Source organism: Cuculus canorus, chromosome 2, assembly GCF_017976375.1.
Source record: "Cuculus canorus isolate bCucCan1 chromosome 2, bCucCan1.pri, whole genome shotgun sequence".
NCBI classification, from domain to species: Eukaryota; Metazoa; Chordata; class Aves; order Cuculiformes; family Cuculidae; genus Cuculus; species Cuculus canorus.
Window position 1 is genome coordinate 136,810,505 of NC_071402.1, and position 22,157 is coordinate 136,832,661.

The 22,157-nt window shown below is 37.3% G+C and overlaps 1 protein-coding gene across 3 annotated transcripts in view; it reads right to left on the reverse strand.

Annotated features, from left to right (window-relative positions):
* Positions 1 to 22,157, reverse strand: part of CDK14 (cyclin dependent kinase 14) — a 318,721-nt gene that overhangs the window by 224,911 nt on the left and 71,653 nt on the right. For all 3 annotated transcript variants that reach the window (XM_054059028.1, XM_054059029.1, XM_054059027.1), the window contains 2 exons: positions 11,915 to 12,160; positions 840 to 934 (listed from right to left, as the gene is read on the reverse strand). In XM_054059028.1, coding sequence (XP_053915003.1) covers positions 840 to 934; positions 11,915 to 12,160 — 341 coding nt within the window. The remainder of the gene's footprint in view (positions 1 to 839; positions 935 to 11,914; positions 12,161 to 22,157) is intronic.

Genomic DNA, 22,157 nt, shown 5'->3' on the forward strand with positions numbered 1-22,157 from the left:
TCAGTACTTATCCTGTGCCATTACTGTCAGGATATTCTCTCTGCTGAGAATGGTAGTGTTGCACCATCTAAATTCAGTAGACAAAGTTTTTAAATAGAGATACCACACACACCCAATCCCTCTCTCTCAGAATTACTTTATTATTAAAAATTTGATTGTGAAAACTTGAATAAATACATGAACTTGCATAAGACACAGCCCCACAAAAGATAACTCTCAATTTCTAGCTCAAGAAATATATTTTAAGTTTGTTTAACAGATTATTTTACATAGTATAAAAGCACTTAGGGCATCAAGGATAAAAAGTTGCAAATTAAGTGGCTGAAAAAATACTTGAAATGTATACAGCAGATTATTTTGAGGTGGAGTAGCTGCAACAATTGTAAATAAACTCCTGTAAACAAACTAAACTTACAATAGTCTAAAATTCCATTCATTCCCTTCATGCTATTTTATTCAAGTTTTTTAATAATGACAAACAAAAGGCTAACAATCTATTGCACATATTCACCATGGTTCTAGAACACTAAAAAAATGTATATGAGAGTATATGGTGCTTTTACCCAAAAAATTACTTTGGTACGGATATTGAGAAAGCAGTACAATATTAAAGTACAAACAAAACATGAGGATAACAAGATGTGATCTCATCTTGTTCTGATGTGAATGTAGTATGTTATCTATGCATTATGGTCTCAGCCCCTTTCACTAGAGCACATGGCAGGCAGGTACTTTGCATTCATTCATAGAGATCTATATACAAGTGCACCAACATCAGTTAATACTTTCTGCTTATCTTCATTTACATGAAAAATTATATGAAAAAAACCACCACTTACTTGCTTTTGCCTTTGTATACTGTAGCATAGGACCCTTCCCCTAGTTTTTCCAGTTTTTCATATGAGTCTGCTTTTCCAAACTTGGGGCTTGTGGGCTAAACAAAACAAAAGAAGATGACCTTTCAGTATGCATCGCACCCACATCATTACCAAAACCCATAGACTTGCGTGTTTTCAGCAGCCAACAATAAAAAAAAAAAAAATTAATAGCAGAGCTAATAAAACAATATAATAGGCTACTCAAATAAAACATCATTCAGCACCCCAGATGGTGGTTGTTGATACCAACCATACTCGTACAGCAATGAAACTATCAAAAAGATTTTGTTCTTAATCAAAGAGATGCTTCTGCTTTCTGTTTTATTTTTCATACATATCATTTCATACATGGAATAAGATCATTAATGAAGGCATCTTATGTTTGTTAAGAGATCTAAGCAACAGTCAATCTGCCTTACAAAATCAGATTCAATGAGCTGCTTAGTTTTGGTGGTTTTGGTTTGTGTTTTATTTTTTTTGTAGACTGAAAGCCAGCAAAACACATTGCTCTAAGTAGTCAACGTCCTGGTACATCAATCATTTTTCAGACAGTAGTCAAAATACGAGGAAAGCATGTTTAAGGAGAGTATCTTGCTTCTGAATTATGTTTAAAGTCTTCAGATTGTGTATATAATTGCATCATACTTTTAATGGCATGTATGTGCAGCACGGTTGTGTAGTCTCAGTATCTGCAGTGTAAGTGAGGGGTCTAAAACTGAACCAAGCTAAGCAATGATCCTTGCTCAAAGCGCCAGATAGCTCAGCTGGCCTTTGTGAGAGACTGGTACTTGCCCCACTTTTACACAGTCCTAACAAAGACCACCATAGTACTTCAGAAACAAATTCACCTGACACAAAAATTTCCTAGTGAAGTTCTTGGAATACATTCGAATTTTCTGAAATGCATCCTGTTTTCCCAAATTTCCCCATCTTCTAGCTGTCTGGAAGGAAAGGGCTTTTTATTTTTCTCCCAGGACCAGAAGGGCTCTGCAAAAAAAGACCCGCAGCTGCTCTCAGTGTTATCTACGTATATTTCAGACTGCAGTGCTCAGATGTCCTAACCTAAACCAACCAAGAGTACAGAGTAGAAACTATGGCAAGTCAGGACTGATGCTCAAATCACATACAACTTGGGTTTTAACACCACAAAGAAAAGAAGCAAAGCAAATCCAGCATACTTAGGGTTGAATCAACCAGGAGACACAATTGCACACAATGTACCTTCAGATCTAGAATCTGACGCTTGATTAACAAAAAATAACCAAGTTTCAGATTTTTTAAAGGAAACAAACAGTTATTACAGGAGACATCTGTGTTTAAATTCTTTTAAAACTATGTCAAAAGTTTTAAATCATCTGAGCCTAAAGACCATTTCTATTTAAACAGGTAAGAGCATCCCTTGAGATACAGTACCTCATATCTCTCCACTACATCCAATTAACCACTAGCCAGAAAATGCAAAAATTCTCTTTACTCAACTATTCTTCATTTGTCCTAAGCCAAAATTCTGTCATTTTTGGCATATATACATCTGTTCTGAGACTAACATCCCAGCTTTCTATTGAATGGTATCAGGATATGCACATGTATGCTTACAAAATTGAAACCTTTCATCTCCCTCCAATACACAGAATAACTTACTATTTTGATATCTTATTCCTAGATATTAATAGACGGATACAAATTTGTCAAATGGGAACTCTGCGGTCTTATTCCTGTTACATTACTTGGAACACTTCATTATAGATAAGGCAGCAATATTCTCAGTTCCAAATCTGTGCTTAAAAACACATTCTGCCTGATTAGATACCATTTATTTGGGCTTTTTAATCACATTTTTATTACAGAAGTCACTAATAGAGGTGACTAAAACATTTATTCAAGTAGACTTCTCATTTAAGTATCCAATTATGGATTAATGCAACATTACACAACTACAGAAGAAAAATGTTTAGATGTTTAAGTGTCTATCATATAATGAATCGGGATACCAGAGTATTTCCCAAATTGAAGGCTGCAGTGAACACACAATGAGCAGCTTTGTTTGGAGTGGAAATGCTGCCCTAGTTAACAGCGAGTAGTTCACTGCTGGTTTCCTCATAGCAAGGAAGAATAAAGACAGGGTTTATACATGTGTTTCACATCTATTCTAATTTTCACACTGAGATTTACTTTTATTTTATACTGTTGGAAATCATAATAAAAAGGTCACAACAACTTGTAATGCCTTAAGATCTTAAGATAGGAAACAGGATGCCTTCAATCCATTACCACACAGTAATCATCAACAGTAATTATTCCTACAACCTCAAGCTAATTTCCCATACCCCAGCTGCTCGAAGCACAGATTTAAGGTCATGCCTTTTGACTCATTCTAATTCTGGACACTGGTGCATCCTCAACAAGAACAGGCAAAACGCTAAAAACTCACATTAGTGAGACTGGGAGGAAAGCTCACTCCCCATCATACAAAGGAGGTGTCAGCATGGACCGGCTTGTCCTCAGGGACAACCCCATGCAGTGCCCCAAGACTCAGCTCTGCAGCAGCAAGGCTGACATGACACTCTCTCCAGGCAGCTCAAATGCTGGTGCCTGCTCATGCTGGGTAAGAGCAGAGCAGACACAAACAGAAAACAACCAGAAATCCAACTTGTCAGCCACCATCTGTCCCCTATACAATAAAACCATGTGGTTGATCTCCTCCTCTTTCCAGGTTACGGCACCTCCGCAGTGGAACGCAGACAACTGTTTTCAACTGGATCCCTAGACAGGATTGCTCATGAGCCCATGATCTTATGCTACAAATCCTCCTTTGAGAAAATGGACATTATTTTTTCGTCCATGTGTAATTTTAAAAGGCTTACAATTTTGGAAAGTATCAGCTGTAAAAAAGAACTTCAGAGGATGTTACCCCCCAAAATTAAATTATTTCTGAGGCAGCAGAAGAATTTACAAACTAATTTACATGATATTTCTTAATGAAACACTATAACAGATCTCACTTGGCACATGAAATTACTTAGAAAAAAAAATGAAGGAACAAATCTAATATTTCCCCAACATTTTCACAATTTTTTAAAAAAATTAAGCTTTGCACATTAATTCAAATTTACAATTATAAATTTCTTATAAAGGTAAGAAGTTCAGACACTTCTTAATTTTCCTTTCAATTCTAGATTATAAAGGAGGTGAAAACTGACTGAGATAATACAAAAATACAAAACTTGTCAAGCCTTAAGTTTTAAGCCCAAAGTGATTTAATTAACAGGCTATGGAAGGGATCTAAATACTCTGAAGTTCCACGTGACTGCTGAAAATTGTAATTATTTCAGCCTATTTTACTTCATCATTGCACTCCCCTTTTCATATAGTTATTTTTTTCACCTTCAAGGTCATGAATTTTGTTATTCAGATTTCTACACATTATTTTACCTTTTTCAACCATTTCTGTTTAAAAAATATGCCTCATTACAGCAAGACTATTATATCAACATTTTTTAAACAAATGCTAATATTAAAATAAAATATAGGAAATTCACTTTTCAGTATAATTTCTTTTGAAGTATTTTATTCCTTCCAGTGAAATATACGGGAATAGATAGAATCAGACTCATAGAACCACCAGGTTGGAAAAGGCCTCTTAGATCATCGAGTCCAAACATTCCTGTCTGCCACTAAAACATGTGCTTGAGCACCTCGAGAGATTTGTGTTTGTTGAGTCACAAGAGCCGCACATTCTGCCTGGGATATGGTTGACTGAAATATACATAGTGAGTGAGACATATCTGGAGCACATCAGATGCACAGTGCTTGCATCAGCCACTGATATATCTCACAAGCGGCATCCCTATATTTTAGTAAGCTGGTGCTTACAAAATTGCCTCCAATTTGACCCAGACAAGATTTCACAACAGAAAAGAGTAGTAATTTTAGCCTAATTTCATCTAAACACACATATTTTGATAAAAGTTTGCTCAAAGCTACTTTTTGAAGATCTAACATGATAATAATTCTACCACTATTGATTTTCCTTTTTTCTTAACTCCTCCTTACTGCTTATTAACCCTCTAAAACACCAACATAGAAATACAGAATCATTTGGGTTGGAAAAGACCTTTAAGATCAGCGAGTTCAACTGTTAACCTCGCATTGCTAAGTCCACCACTAAATCACATCCCTAAGCACCTCATCTATGTGCATTTTAGATATATCCAGGGATGGTGAATCCACCGCCTCCCCGGGCAGCCTGTTCCGGTGCTTCACAGCCCTTTCAGTGAAGAAATTTTTCCTAACATCCAGTCTAAACATCCCAGCACAACCTGAGGCCGTTTTTTCTTGCCGTGTCACTTGTTACTTGGGAGACTACAGCCTCCTTTCAGATAGCTCAGATAACTCTAGAGAGCAATAAGGTATCCCCTTAGCCTCTTTTTCTCCAGACTAAACAACCCCAGTTCCCTCAGCATAAGACCTGTGCAGCAGCTCAGTGTCTTTCTTGTAGTGAACACCCAAAACTGGACACAATATTCAAGGTGCAGCCTCACCAGTGCCAAGTACAGGCAGACAATCACTTCCCTACTCCTGCTGGTCACACCGTTTCTGATACGGGCCAGGATAAGCTGCTGGCCTTCTTGGCCACCTGGGCACACTGCTGGCTCATATTATTGACCAAAATAAAACATAACACATCATTATGACAAAAGGACAATCTTTGCCATGTCTGAAAACTGGTTATTAACTGAAGGGGGTGGGGGATTGGGTATGTTAGTTAAAGCCCTCAAATATTTTCTATGAGAATTTCATCATAATTTGTTGAATGTAAGCCAAAGGGAGATCTCCACCCTATGGCCACACACATTTGTATATACTGAACAACAGTGGCACTACCAAGACATAAAGAAGTGTGTTGTTCAGCATTAGAGCTTTGTGTTTGCTACAAACAAACAAAAAAAAAATCAAAGCTAAGGAAAAAAAACAAAATACACAAGTGCATGCGTGGCCACGACTGATCTATTTAATGGACAAAAAGTTAAACAGGCAGTAAACAACCAGTCAGTGAGAAACCGGTACTACCGGAAAGTCACCAAAAACTGAGTTTTCACGCTAGGAAGAAATCTTCTAGAAAATTTAAATGGGAATGATAGCTGAATTGCTAAGACAAGAGAGTAAAGCTCCTCTTGCCTTTGAAGAACTGAGTATAGCCTCAAGTCACTGTGAAAGTCAGCACAGGTTGTGGGGAATCACGTTACCCCGAAGAGGAGATTGGCAACTGCAGTGCAGAGCAGTGCGTGTCAGGAAACCCACTGGGAGTTTTGTTTGTTTGTCTTCATGCTTTACTCTCCTTGAAAACAGTTTCCACTAAGGCAGTTTTCTTATTACTAGCCAACATTTTCCCCAGTGTAAGATTAGTCTAATAGCACCACTGAGCATGAGGAGTGAGCATCTTTAGCAGCACAGTTTAGAGTAACCAAGACTTTAGATATTTTTCCTCCTCTGGCTAAGGAAATACAGATCATAGTAACACAGACTGAAAGAGCATGCCAAGTATTTAATACAGGAAGAGGAGAAGGTAGTATTTCAAACTGATGTGAGACTATTAAAAATAAGAGATAGTAAAAGAAATGGGATGAAACTGTCTTTTGTGACCAGGTCATTTCAAATCATTTCATTGACACAGACTGTAGTAGGGATAACAGGTTTAATACAAGATCTTGCGGTATGAGTCCTTGCCCTACCTTGCCATCACAATACCGCTCTTTCTTAGAAATTTTCAAAATCTATGTAGTAAAGAAAGCTTTAATGGAAAATTACACTGAAAATCACCTGACTATTCCTATAGAAGCTGTGTGGGCTATGTTCTCATGCATTTTTCATAACGGCAAAACAGCTTGTGAATGTCACACTTAGCTGGCATGCTCCCAAGCCTGCGTTTTAAATAGACTTTTTTTTAAAAATAAAACCTGCAGGATATTAAACTTCAATATAAAACTGCCCTCAAGGGAAAAATACTATGTTCACAGTACCATTGTAAATTACTGAAAATCAAAACTTAAGATCTGTTTTGTTATATGCCTCCAAAGAAATAAATTAATTGCTAGAAAAAATCTGAAATAAAAGGCAGGCCAAGAGGCACAAGAGAGATTAAATCACAAGAACTGAAGATATTTTAAAAAAAATATATAGATTTTTTTCTTATTTGACACAATGGTAAAGCTTTTTTTACAACAGCAAACATGAGTTTCACAGTAACTAGTCCCCTTTCTTAAGGCTTTATCCTATACACAATTAACAGGTCAATTTAATGACATTTTCGTCTTTGGTTTTTAAACTTTGCAAGTTGGACTGATCTGTAGGGCAACGTTCAAAAGATACAAAGATGTTCAAGAACCTACACCGAGCATTAATCTGAGCTGTACCACTACATGATCCCATCCTGCAACTGGCATCTTTCTAATTCATTAATACACAGCCATAAATTAAGAGCAACCTGAGCAGAGGTAACCAAAGAGCAATTTATGAAAGGCCTAGATGAAGTTTTTAAAGCTGTTCACTTGTTCTCCAGGCTACTGAAGCGCAGGAGTTGGATCAGTTGCCACAGTCTATCTACCTTATCATCTAAAGAGTATACTCCATGTTAATGATTCTTATAGCTTTGCTTGTGCCACTCTCTACCCTGAATTTAAAATTATCTTACCTCAACAAAAAGTACAGACCAGGTAGGATGCCGTTACCCTTGTCATTAATAGGTTCCTATAACTGGAGAAGGTTGCATACAACTGAAGAGGAAGACAGGCGAGAACAGCACACAGAGTTTGGGCAGATAGAAAGAATGCCTAACTTTTAGACAAAAATCTAACTTCAGTGCCTGCTTTAAAGTTAGACTTCTTATACAACTGATTTACAATGTATTGATTGAATCAGTTCATGCTTTTTCCTTGATTTTTTTTTTGAGGAAAGTTGCATATAACAGGACTGAAAATTAGCAGAAGTTAAAGAAACACAAGAGAGGCTGCTCTTCCGAAAACATTACAGAGTAAATACAAATACACTGCTTACTCAATTATTTTTATCTAATTTATATTTTTAACATTTATAAAAGTTTTAAAAAGCAACTGAAAGGTAGTACATAAAACTTAGCATGACATTTGCATCTTAAGCCATTCAAAGAGAATAAACTGATGTGTAACACCACATAATTATTTACCAAATGTCTAGCTTATAAGACTTACAATATTCTATTTACAAACTGTGCAAAAGTACAGCTTTAGTGCACAAAATGTAGACACTGAATACAATAAAACTTCACCTTCCGCTGGAGAAAAATAAATAAGACCACATGCCTAAAGAGTATGGATCTCAAATAAAACTTCCAGAGAATTAGACACAAATCATTCCAAAGCCAGCGACACTTTGGAGATAGATAGATAGGTAGATAGATAGGTAGATAGATAGATAGATAGATAGATAGATAGATAGATAGAGGATTAATGGATATCTGCACACCTGTATACATATACGTTATATATAAACATCATCACAGAAGCACAGAATGGTTTGGCTTAGAAGGGAACTTAAAGATAGCCTAGTTCCAACCCCCCTGCCATGGGCAGGGACACCTCCCTGTATACATGAATATACATTATGTACATATATATTGTGTTGCACTGGATCAGAGCAAAGGTCTGTCTAGCCAAATTCCCTTCTCCTAACAGTGGCCAAAAGGTGATGCACAGGTAGGCAAACACGTTTGTCACTACCTACAAAGTGAATATTATCCATTATTCTGATGTGATAAAAGGATAGGTCTGTTCTGCTGGAAACTTCATTCCATAATGCATCCAATTTCAAAAAGCTTGAACAGTTTGGATATCACATATATAGGTGCCTCCTTATGTTTAAAAAAGGGGGGAAGAAAATGCAATGTGACTGTTTTACATAATGAGTATGTAAATGTCACATGGAAAGACTACATGCAAAAAGTAAGTTTGTCTTATAAGAAGAAAAAATAACTTGCTAACTTCTGTCTGTATGCTACTGCACTAATTAACAATCCAACATTTCCACCGGCTTGCAACAAGGTATGACATTATCGTGGAAAATTACTTCATGTTCCAGAACAAATTATTTCTTTTCCAAGTGACAATCTGCAGGCAGGGACACGGAGATCCAGCTTCCACAGACTTCTGTGTGTGTGTGTCATCTTTCTCATCACAAGGTGCAGAGCGTTTTGAAGGTATTAAAAACACAAAACGGGTAACATTACATCTGCAGACTGTTATCTGGTGATCTTAATCAAACACTGAAGCTGATACCTGCCAGAGAGCTGATAAAGTTTCTGAAACTAATCGAAACAGAAGCTAATGCCCCCGGGCATTATAAACAAGGTCTTTCAGGTGACACCTCGAAAAATGTTATTTTTGATACAAATAAAAGACTTTAACCTCAGCAGAAGCAAAGCAAGCCTCAGCCCTGTGCCTTCAATGAGACATCACTTCACCACCTGATGGCTACAGAGGGCTTTAAACAATGATGGAAAAGAGACTAAATGGAAGCCTATCTTAAATTCAGTTCCTCTACTAACCAAGCGTTGAAAATGCAAATTGAAGGCAGCATACATCTATCAGAGTATCTTAAAATAAAGCTTACAGACAGCAGAGTTAAAACTGAAACAGAACTACACAACTGTAGCCAGTAGGACCCAGAGGGCATAACATGCTCAAGAACATTTACAGAAACTGAAATGCCCATTCAGATTGGTATAATCTATACAGTAGGAAAATTTCCAGAGAATCAAGTTATAACTCAGTAAGGGAGAATACTCAATGTAGCAGTCCTCTAACACAGAAGAAAAAGTAGTAATGATCAGAAGATGAAGTAGCAAAGGCATGTGGTATACAACATCGGGACTAGGAAAAAAAAAAAGGAAACCCCAAACCCTTTGTCAAATCAAGTGCAATTCAAAATCAGAGAATGACAAATTCCTGCAACTAACCACACAGACATATGCTCAATGAAATGTGCATTAGAACGGCTCCTGCCTGAGGCAACGTATTCAGGCTCTAGGGGAGGGGAGCAGCTTGATCATATCTCTGACTCAGATGTTTGAAGTTCGGTCTCCCAGGCAGGACCAGGTGTGACCCGTGACAAGCAGAGGGCTAACGCCACCTTTTGCTGTTAAGCTCTGCTCTTCCCTGTTCATTGAAATGAATGCTGACGTTATTCCACAGGTTATTCCTTGCTAGGTGCTCTCTGGCTTCCTCCTTGTGAGGAAGGGTCAAAAATTACTAACAATGCCTGCAAGCAGAAGGAAGAGCTGAGTTCACTGAACAGAGCTATAAAAATCAGGGAGAATTATGGGAAGTTGAGAAATGAGAATTGTATTTCAGGAAATTTCTATGCACCTACACATAACACATGTGACGTCCCCAGCAAGTTTGTATGGGTTAGCATAGGAAAAGATTAACTAAAGCATATATTTAGCTATGGCTCTAGCTGGCAGCATACTAGGGGAGGAAGTATTAACAACACTCACACAAGAAAATACTGGGATCACAGGAGATTGCATGGACACATTACAGCATCAGCCCTCTAGGAAAGAGGAAGATGCCAATAATACAGTTTCCTTAAGAGTCTGCTACCAAATTCTGGAAGCAAAGCAAACAAAATCCTTCAGTTTTAATAGGAAAGAAGTACACGAAGCATTAACATAATTAGTAATAATTTCTAAGAGAAAAAAGAGAAGATCAGAGGTGGGGAATGAGTTAATACCCCAAAAAAACCTTAAGGCTTTCAAAAAAAGTCATTTAAATTAACGGTTGTAGGGCTGAACAGTAACCAGGCATCATGTACAATTAAACATCATGCAAACTGCTCTATCCATCCTTCATGATTGTGTTTTATGATAAGAACTCATTGTTATGGATTCATCTGGAAAACACCAAAAACATCTTTGGCAGCAGCTATATAACGCCAGGCAATGATGAAAAAGCAAATTTGTTTTTGCTACAGATGGTTACATTTTAAAATGCAACCTTTTCTAAAAAGGACAGTACCCTGGAGGCATGACATCTTATCTGTTAAATTCACACGGGTTAAACAAAGCTCATCTACAGAAAATGAATCTCTGTCATTTCTTCTTAGAAGTCTGACAGGATTCTGTCAAACTTCTGTAGAGAGGACAGAAGATTTCCAGAAGATAAAGCAAAACAAAAAAGAAAGAAAAGAAAAAAAGAAGCAATCAACCTTTTAAATTATTTCACACTAACTAAGATTTGAAGTGTTACATCCATCCTGCTTAGATCTGTGGTCTTCAACTCAAAGGTCACATTATTATGGATTTTTCTTGCCAAAGCATAACGAACATAGTTTTTCAATAGTTTTGAAGGTCTTTGGGGGAAAATCTGTTCTGACCATTATCCATAAAATATATAACATTTTATTTATCTAGTTTCTTTCAAAATACTTGAGAATAAAATAACAATGATGGTGTGTTGCCAAATGCTTCTCAATTGTTTCTCTCTCTCCTCTCTCACACAGAGTTTCTGACATGGAAATGTTATTTTTACTACTTGATTTTAAAAAGAGAATTTTAAAAAGTAAACAAAATCTGTCAAATCTGATCTGTTTCTCTAAAACCCAAATCTAAAAATCAAAAACACAATCCAAATGGTTTCCTAAACTTCATGGGAAAGATTTCCTCTTCAGAAATAAGCAATGCTTCGTAAAATTTACAACATAAATATTACAGCAGCTGTAATGCCATACCAGGATCAGGAGACGAAAATGCTTAGATCTCCCATAAGACATTCTAGCTAATATCCCAGAGGAATTTCCAAGTATACTCTTTTTCCAAGTTTCATTTTCTAATTCCATTTCATGTAGAACACCACATGCGTATATGGGAAACATCTTTAATAGCACCTATGAGCTTTTTGTTTTGTTTCCAATTAATCAATTCCTCCTTAAGCAAGAAAATTTTTATCTGGTGTTATTAATTCCACCATCTGGTACACGCGCACATGTCAGGATTGTGGACTTACAGAACTGGGGCTCGAGTGCCGTCTGACTTTAGGTGATTCCTTCCCTGCAGATGAAGTTTTGAAGTTAATGCATGCATTGTTCTCCGAATGAACCCTCTTTACTTGATTAGTTGGCTTCTCAAATGGATCAAAACTACTCTGTGTCCTCTGAACCCGGACTTTTTTATCCTCAGGAATTGTATCCAGAGGTTTGATCACTGAATCCATTCCCTGGCAGTTCCGTGTAGACATCTTTGTGACACATATCTGAAAGGGAAAAACAGCATTCATTGACTCTAACAGGCTTAAAGTCTGTGTCAATCCATACCACAGCCAGCATCAAAAGAGGCACTGGTCTTCATAAGCATTCATCTTCAGCTTATATATTAAAATTGCAAACAGCACATGCATTTTACATAGGGGACACACACAAAAGTCATAATAATAAAAGCCTATCTTTGCACAGTGTATTAGAAGATCCTGAAAAAAACAAAAGAGGAACATACATAAAATTCATACATTTGTGTTTTCTTGTACAATGCGTTCTTAACAACAAAGCTACTTCACTTCTTTCTGCAATCTAGCCACTGATATCCACAAGCAGTATTGATTTCCATTTGTTTAAAATTGGATGAGACTAAACTTAAATAAATGATGGTAGCTTGTGAGTGCAGTTCAGCACTGGCCTGCCTAATACCCAGTACTGGTACATTATTGTATTTTTAAACAATGCTTATACAGTGGTATTATTATTATCACCATATGCCTCAGAAAATCAAATCAGTAAATCAATTCCCAGGCACTGAAACGTGAGACTGAAGCTTAATGGCACACTAAAGCACACAAGTTCAATTCTTTGTTACTGTGAAGTATGACTGCCGAGACCCAAAGACTGCAATTTGCTGCGTGAGCTACAAAATCATGCTATTGTTAGTTCAGAAGAACTACATGAGCAGAACAGCAAGTTTAGTTACTCCAGCCATATACATTTATGTTTTAATTTTAATACATTCCAACATAGAAGACATTTTTCTAAATGACATGGTTGGGGGTTGTATTTGAGGTCTCGCCTTCTATTTTCACCCGTAGGAGACTTGACTTTTACTTGTGAAGAAAAGAAATAATTTTAGCTTTCAGGCTACAGGGGAAAGTTATGAAATGTAGTGCAAACAGACTCTAGAGGCTACTTAAATCATAAGATAAATTGAAAGAATCTACACTGTACTTTTTCCATTATATTTATAAGTATTAAGGATAGACTGTTAATTTGCTGTCAATGATACTGTTCACACACATACAGATAGAGAACAATAATGTTCCATTCAAGCACCTACAATCTAAGCATTTTGGAAAACTTGCTGTCATAAAATAACGTAAAAAAAATGAAAAGAAGAAATATTTAGCATTTAATCAGGCCTCTTCCTCTATAACCCGAAGTGTCTCCAATACAAACTTCTCCAATAAATTAATTCTTTGCAGTTTCCCCGGAGGAATTCTGTGCCTCAAAATCCAACTTATTTCAATTGTTTGTAGAAATACTGAGCGACTATATTTTGTGGGGTTTATGTTTTGTAGTTTTGATGATCCACAGTAACAGTAGATCAAAGATTTCTCTTGTACATTAAAAATTTAAAGTACATTTCCTGCACAGTGCCATCTGGCCAAACAATCATACACCAGGTCAACTCTAATGAAGGACATTACCAGCATTACAAACTAGGCTTTACAAAGGTTCACATTTCTTCTCATTAAATTGGTTTCTCCAAGACTAAAACTTAACCAAGTTTTAACTGAGGAAAAAAACAGCCTCCCCTTCATTCCAAATGATAATTCCCTCTCAGGCCAAAATTAAGGCAATTATGTAATTTTCGTTTATTACTTCAGAGAGAAAAGATTGCTGCACAACGAATTTTTAATCAGCCTTCTTGCAAAATAAGTTGATTTCTTTTTCCTGAAACAACTTATATGCACAGACACGCACCCATATACTTCCCACTGTCTTCTCCAGATTCAAGTTTTTGCAGTGCTTACTACCAACAAAGTTGTTTTAATATAATGTAAACTGTAATGAATACTAAAACAGCAGTGCTTCCATTTTGCATAATCAACATGGATGTAAATAAATCATTAAGTATTTCTCAGCCTGTGAAATCCTATGATCTAGAAAACAGGGGTAGGAGACACGATAGAAAGGTTCATAAGCTGTACTTGTCTTCTTTTTAAATTACCAAAGGCCACAGCTATAAACACACTATAGATAATAACGCCATGAGTGCTGCCTCTAGTCTTTTTCTTCCACTGGAAAGATCTCATTCAGCGTAGCTGTAACACAGGCCAAGTAAGAACTGGGAAAAAAGTAAAAAAAAAAGTGGGGGCAAAAAGCAAGACATCTGTTACTATTGATCATCTATACTGGAAGCAGTAGTAGTTTAGAATTAGGCATTGAAGGGAGACACTTTAACCTTCAGGTCACTTCCCCGTGTCTGGAGTAGGATAAAAATGCCCACAACCATCTTCTAATCGCAAACTTTAAACTTGCAAATTATTAAAACCAAGACATACACCAACCAGGCCCCTGCTCAGAAGTCAAACACCTCTGTGGTTGCACAGGCTGAACATCAGAATTACCCACAAAGAAGACTGCAGAGAAGTGCCAAAGCAGGGGCCACTCCCCATGCTCTTCTGCCTGCTCTGCAATGCAGCACCTCTGCCAGTGCTGGCAAGGGGTTTCATTCATCACTTCTCGCTCACCAATATCAATAGTCTTCCACCAGAAAGAAAGCATTCTCTCCAAGTGGTGACTGACCACAATGCCCTGTGAAGCCAACAAAGCTAAGCTTATGTTGTTGTTGAAGACTACACGTCACAAATTCTTCTGTCCTGCTTATAAAAACTCAAGAGAAATAATATTTAAGCAGTTGTTTGACATTCTGTGATTGATAGGCCAAGTCCAACTTTGTGCTGAAACACCGCACTCTGAAAGGTGAAAGGTGCAGATCTAAAACATCCGCACTGAGCACTGGCTATAACTTCAAAATTACACAGCTAAAGGTTGCAGTAAACTCATTGGTAATTTCAGGTTTCCCTCCAGCAGCCAGAGCTAAGCTATCGTAATAGCCTCGCTTTTGTCCCAGGGCAGTGGGTGCACTGACCCGTGACTGCTGTGCTCCAGCTAACAGTAGAACTTATTCTATAATGACTTATCATGCAAGAAAGCAGTGTACTGAGCAAGTCTGATTCATAACATATCTCATGGATCTTCCTGCACATACAAATGATCTTAGATTTCACCAGCATAACCAGAACGCTTTCAGGAACAGCACAGGTTTGAATTTTTCAATTACACTTATTCAGCCTTTTAAGTAGCATTTTTACCTTGTACTACATAACAAAGGTGATGCTTATAAAATTTAGCTTCTCAAATTATTTATATTAATACTTAGCATCAGAAGCTCTTAGATTCATAAACCACTATCTACCACCTGGTAGTTCCTTGCTGGTAATCAGAAGCAGCCTAAATCACCCTCTTATTTCCAGCTTTCTTTTTGTGTAAGAGAGTTAAGGACCATTTTCCAGTTAAAGCATAGTATTTGTTACAAAGGACAAAGGTTTCTTTTCAGTCTTTTTTAGATGCTTCCATGTGATCCTCTGGGCTAGTCAGAATGTCCTTCTGACTCATTTTGTCATCTCTAAGACTGGACCTTTCTTTTTACCCCATTTCATCTGTTTTGTCTATATAAGCCATAGGCTATTCAGAGTGGGGACTACCCTTTTACTAACCCTATACGCAGAACAACCCCTGCACACTCCAATTAATATGATATTTCAGAAAATAGTGGAAAGTTGTATCTTGCCAGTGCAGCCTCAAAGCTGGATGATTTTGTTAAATATCTGCTTTAGCTACAGTTACCAGAATAAAAAAAAACAAAGTTAAACAAGTGTAAGAGCACATTATATATAGAAAGTCAATCTTCATGATTCATCACCCCTTCTTGTCCCTGCTCTATAAATCTATATAATGCTGCACCTAAAACAGTAGAGCCCAGACACTCAATGGGATGTTGTAAAAGCCACCAGAGTCTAAAATTTCTGCTGTATGAAGATGATCATAACGGCACTTAACTATTACAAGTATTTATTTCAAATGTATGTACAGACAATACAGGTGACATCTTGGTTTGTCATACACAAGATGACAATTATGCTTCAAAAAATGCAATCAAGAGAAAGAGGAGGTAAGAACTTTCCAGTAAAGAATGTGTTATCCATTTAATGAAACTTCCATCTAGCAAACAGGATGAGCCATTAGGCAGTTTTAGTTGGTTTCTTTAACAAAAGTCATCATAGAAGTAAACATTATTATGTCAACACTTTAGATGATTTTTTCACCTTTAGGAGTTACTGCCATGATGTGGTATTTCTCTCACCACAAACTACATTCAAAACGTTAACTTTCAGAAGCATAGACTATTTCAGAAACTATTTGACTTTTTAAAGTAGTGCAATGAAGCCACAGTTATCACTTTCAGAATAGGTATTTCTGCCTGCAGATCTCATAACTATGAGGAATGAGATCTTTGTTTATGCTTTTGCTCTTCTTTACAGGAAATAAATAATAGGCCAATCAACTTAATACTTTCAACAACTATAGATTATTACAAGTGGAACAGGTAATATGCCAAAATACTCTGTCATGTAAGGATTGTTTGAGCAGGCATTACCATCCTTCCAAATCTTACATCAGGAAGTAAAGGCTCAAGGAAGTCACTGCTTGATTTGCCACCTCAGACTTTGGGTACATTAGGTGGTCCCAGACATAAAATGTAAGAGAGGGTACAGCTGCCTTCTACTACCTAAGTTCCCGCCTGGCAGGAATCGCAACAGCAGTATCTTGGAGAAGCATCCTGAGAAACAGATGCTGGCAAAATGGTGACAGAGGGGGAGGGACAAGGGGCAGATCATAAAAAAAAAAATATATATATATATATTGTCTATGAGGAAAAAAGGCAAAACAAATCAATGGCAATGGTATGTACGGTATTCACATCAGAGAACTTTACATGTAGGACATTCATCCCACAGGTCTCTGCTTTGGTTCCAAAATTAACATCCTGGAAAACCTAAACTAGACTCCAACGACTAATCTCCCTTTGGAAACAGTCTTGCTCTTCTCCACAGAGAAGAGTGGTCCTACAGAAACTCATATTTTGTGTTTGAAGCTACTGTTTGGAAAAGCACTTCCAAAGCAAGACTCACAAACCATCCAAGATTTAGTGTCTTTGTGGGAACAGATTAATCTGGAAATAGCAATGACTGTTTCCTACCCAGTGAGGTAGCAGTTAATTATACAGTCTCAAGGAAATGAGAGCTGATGAGACAGAAGTCATTCCAGCACTTAACACCTGTAGCACAAAGACCTACCTCGCAGTTGTCTGAAAAGCTCTACTCTACTTTTGAAATAAATAGTGAAGGGAAGATTTAGCTGGAAAATCAGAATATTCATGTCAATTCCAATATTACTTGAGGAATCACAGATAATGACAATGTAAGGCAAAATAAAAAGCAGCTCCGCAACAGTTAGTGCATTTTGGCATGAGAAGTTATTTCAGTGTTTCTCTATGTGATTTTATTTATTTGAAGTAAAAAGAGCCATTCTCACATACCAAGAACAGTAAAGAAAGGGCACTTCAAAATTTCTACTCTTAGAACAACAAAAAAGCATAACACAGTTTATACTTCGCAGCTTTCTTAGTTGCTGATCAGAAGACAATGCACAAAGACAACAACACAGCTTTTTTTCCCTCCTCTCATCCTACTCAGTCTCACAATAAATTTGAGAAGATCCCAAGGCAGCTCTAGGATAAACATGCTTAGTCATCAATACATCAGTATCACTGGGCTAGTTTCCTACAGCTCCCACCGTAACATCACGGTATTTATCATATCTCAAGACACAACATCTGCAAACAGCTAAGATTTCCCCATAAAGATGACTGCTGAAGTTAAGAAACTGGAAGCACAAGAAGTGTATTTTTGTTCCATGCCAAAAGCCCATAATAAGCCCCATTAAATAAATCAAAACCAGTATAACCATTCATGGAAAGATTTCTAAAGAAAGATGTCTCCTTAAATCACCTTATATCATTTCAAGCAATGCTCCTTAATCTTCATTTGAGATTAGTGTTGAAAAAAATGCAATAGTTTATCAGATTTACTTATTGTGATGCAGTTTCAATGCAAGACTTTTTTCACTTCATCACTGTCAGCACAATTAAGAGGTCCCAAATAAACAGGATTCTTAGAATTAAAGGCTGCTGGATTAACTAAGTTATTGTCCAAAGTAATATATCATTTAAAGAGCAAGAGTGATCAGTTAAAACATGCAAGTAATTTATAGTCCTTATGGTTCATGAATCTTAGAAAAGTCACAAATGTCCCCTAAATTAATCACTTGTTACGGTACTTAGTAAAAGATAGGCTGTTCCATATCACTGGAAATTTATTCGTATGAATAAAGATATCCTCAATAAGAAAGAACAATCAACTTTGGCACGACAGACCAGACATCCTACCACATAGAAGATAAAAACCTAAAAAATGTTTCTATAGAGCAAAGACATACTACTCTGAAACTCTTCACATCTTTTAGGAAGATGCATCATACCTGGTCTCTAATTCCTACACGTACATCATACCAATGTTTACTATGGTCATCCAGACTTATGTAAAATATCAAACTACTGTCATCTATCTTCTACTCTTTATCAGTCGTTGCCACTGTGTGCATCTGGGGAAGAAGTGTTCAGTTGGGTGAATATCAGAGTGAACATCCCAAATTCTTACTGAAAAAACACCCAGATTGCTGATTTGTACTGTTCCATGAGAAGTACTATGAAAGGACCTGACACAAGGAAACCCAAAATTGAGCACTTGCAATGCAGAAATAAATAAATTGCTGAGTGACTTAGGCAAGGAAGTCACTTAACCTCCAAAAATTCCATTTCTCTGTTTATAATAAAAATCCTGCCCTATCTCAAGCAGAAACCAAGATGCATTAATTAATTTTGTAAAGCACTTGTGCTTATTAAAGTGAGATATTATGAAGATATACATTGTAATTTGTAGAGCCAAAGCCGTCTGGAAGGTAGCACAACAATCTCATTATTACAGAGAGTAAGACTTAGCACTTGCATTTAGCTGACAGATGTATAAAGAAAAAAAAATCATAAATAGCAAAGTGACTACTAACCCAACAGCTGAGTTGCTGAGAGCATGACAGCATTAATTTTTACTGAAAAAAATCCTATCTGGATATGAGTTTCCATTATCTTTTATAAGCATGTTATTTTCTATCATGTCTTGGTACTGTGGCAATTGAGAACTACACAAGTCATCTGTGGATTCTGGCAGCACTGGCATTTGACATTTACTACTTATAAAACACAAATTGGGAATGTTCTGAAGTATCACAAGCAGCTTTGTTCAAAATAAAATTGCAACTGTCTGGAGAATGATCCTCTTTGGAGAACAAAGCAGTAGGGCAGCTCTTTCTTTTTATAACCACAGGTCTTCTTCTTGGCCCAGCTGGCAGCACTCTCCATCTTCCCTGAGAAGAGAGGGTCAGCAAGTGACTGCTGCACCCACAAGCAGAAACACAAACAGGTCGAGAAGAGAGTTCAGCTGGTGAGAAAGATAAAATACGGGAAAAGATCAAGGAAGAACAAGTGATGAGATAAGGACCGAATGAGATTGTGAAAGGAGAAGTAGAGCATGTAATGCTGCATGACATCACCTGGGAGTTCATACTGGAACTACCAGCACAATGAGGCGCAAATTTGAAAGAGGTCCTTCAACACTCACCTTTCCCTGTAATCATTGGCATCAGCTCTTTGGTTTGAACATTTGATAAGCACAGCTAGAAAGAGCCGTACAAGAACTTGAGTACAATAGAAAAATAAAAAGGGAGAAAATAAAGGACAAGAAATAAAGTGACAGTCATGCAAGGAAGATGTGAGGAAGAAATTATTATAGAATAGGCATTTCTTTTCCCACCCTGATGGCCTGTTGTTTCTCTCCAGCAACATCCACGGGTAACGGGCTCAACTCTGTCCCAGAAATATAATTCACATTCTCAGGTAGCATTCGTTTAACTTTATTTGGCTACAGAGATTACTAGCTATGAAATATCAAATATAACTGAGAACAGAGACTAAAAATGGTATCTGGGGATATGGTATGCTTCTTGCTGTACCTATGACAAACTTGCTCATACATCTCCCATAGCCCATCTCAAAGTCACTTTCCAAAAATGGTTGTTTTATTTCTGAAGTCGAAGCTGATGTTAAACCAACTGTCTTTGTCATATGGAAGAAGGCAAATATAAAAAGGTCACTGAAGTGCCAGATGGAAGAATTTTTGAACTGGAAGCTCTGACATTAATTCTCTGTGTTTGTCTGAAACACTGAACTCAGTGAGCAGATTAAACGTCTGGGCTGAATTGCCAAGTGAGAAACAAGTCACTCTAACAGAAAGGCCAACTGATCAGATCTGGAGTAGGAATCCCAAGATCATACAAATCTGAAAAGGAGTTTAAACACCTGAATCAAGGAAAAATAAAGTATTATGCTGGAAGTTATTACAGGCAGTGCCTACAAAACTCTTTCCTCTCCTTCCTCTCCTGCCACCCCCAAATCTGCAATACTGCACATGTTTATTCTGCTGAATCAATACCTGAAAGTTAGCACAATTACTGAATCAAGCACAATCCTCAAGTCAGAAATTACTGCACATAATAGTATGTCCCTTGGACAAGGCAAAGCAGAGCTGAGCACTTCTAAGATTAGTATTTTTTTACATTGACTGCACAGTTTTACTTCAGAAAAGTGAGTTTTCCTCTCCTCATAGGGAAAAGTCTGATTTTGAAGAGAATCACAGAATCGCAGAATCGTCTGCTGGGAAAGACCTTTAAGGTCATAGAGTCCAACCTTAAACCTTAGACTGCCAGGTCCACCACTAAACCATGTCCCTAAGTGTCACATCTACACGTCTTTTAAATACCTCCAGGAATATAGATTAGACTTTAGGTATATAAAAGCCTACATATGTCCTCAAAACAAAATCCTGTTCTGCAACAATAATGGTTAGGAGGAGCCACCTAAGAACTGGGTCTCAGCTAAAGGTCGTGTGGAAGTCCTGACAGCCTGTAATGTATGTGGAGAGAGACAGAAACTCAACAGAGCTGATCTAAAGGTAGATTTTGCTCTGTTTCTGTACTTATGCCCCAAATACAGTAACTGTGTTAGTAATTAAAGCCTAGCAAATAGATTCTTCTTTTCACTTGTGTGATGCTCAAGTTTGCCACAAAGTGATCTATAACACAGCATTCAAGCTTCTCCTGCAACTACAACGAGACTACTGCTTCCATTAACTTGATTCAAGACTTGCTTCACCCAAAAGCAGGAAGGTCATTCCTTCAACAAACCAAGCAGGAGACCACAGAAGCAAATCAGCAGAGGTGTTGGCGTGGGAGAGGCGGCTTGCAGTGTCGGGCACGAGCCAACAACTCCTTGGTAACCAGCAGAGCGGTGGAGAAAGTGCCTGAACATAAACACTCTCCCATGAAATTGTGACAGGTGGCATCTATACTCTTTTACTTAGTTACCCATTTGTATCTGTTGTCTATCCTCCTCTGTAACCATATGAACAGCATTTAAAAATAAAGATTAAAAAAATATTTTCAATCCTTTTCCCATACCAGCCTCCTGCTCCAACAGATGGCTACATGTGCCAGTGCAAGTTTATACAGTCTTCCTTCCATAAGTGCATTATTAGTAGTTTTGTACAAGCGTTATATCAAGTCTTTCTATGTCTACAGCTTTATAATTTTATTCTATCCTCCAACACTCCCCTTGATCATGAAGTTATCAAAGGCATATCCACAGATGCAGTAAGTCTTACCACCACCACACAGAAGTGTGAGAATTCTTGAGAGACTTGACAGCAAAATGCCTATTCTTGCTAAATACCGAGACTGTCAGTAAGGTTTTTAAGACAATAAATGGTAAATAACTCCAGGCCTTAAAAATAGGTTCTACCTAGTTCCTTTAGGCTCCTTTGCTTCTTTGCCCTAGCAAGTATCTTGATTCTTTCACAGGTATCATCAAGTACTTCTGATGCAAGATAAAACAAAAAATGTTCTCCTACAAATAGGGACCGCAACAAAAAGACTGATACTGTTCAGATCTGGTCACGCAACTGATAGTGT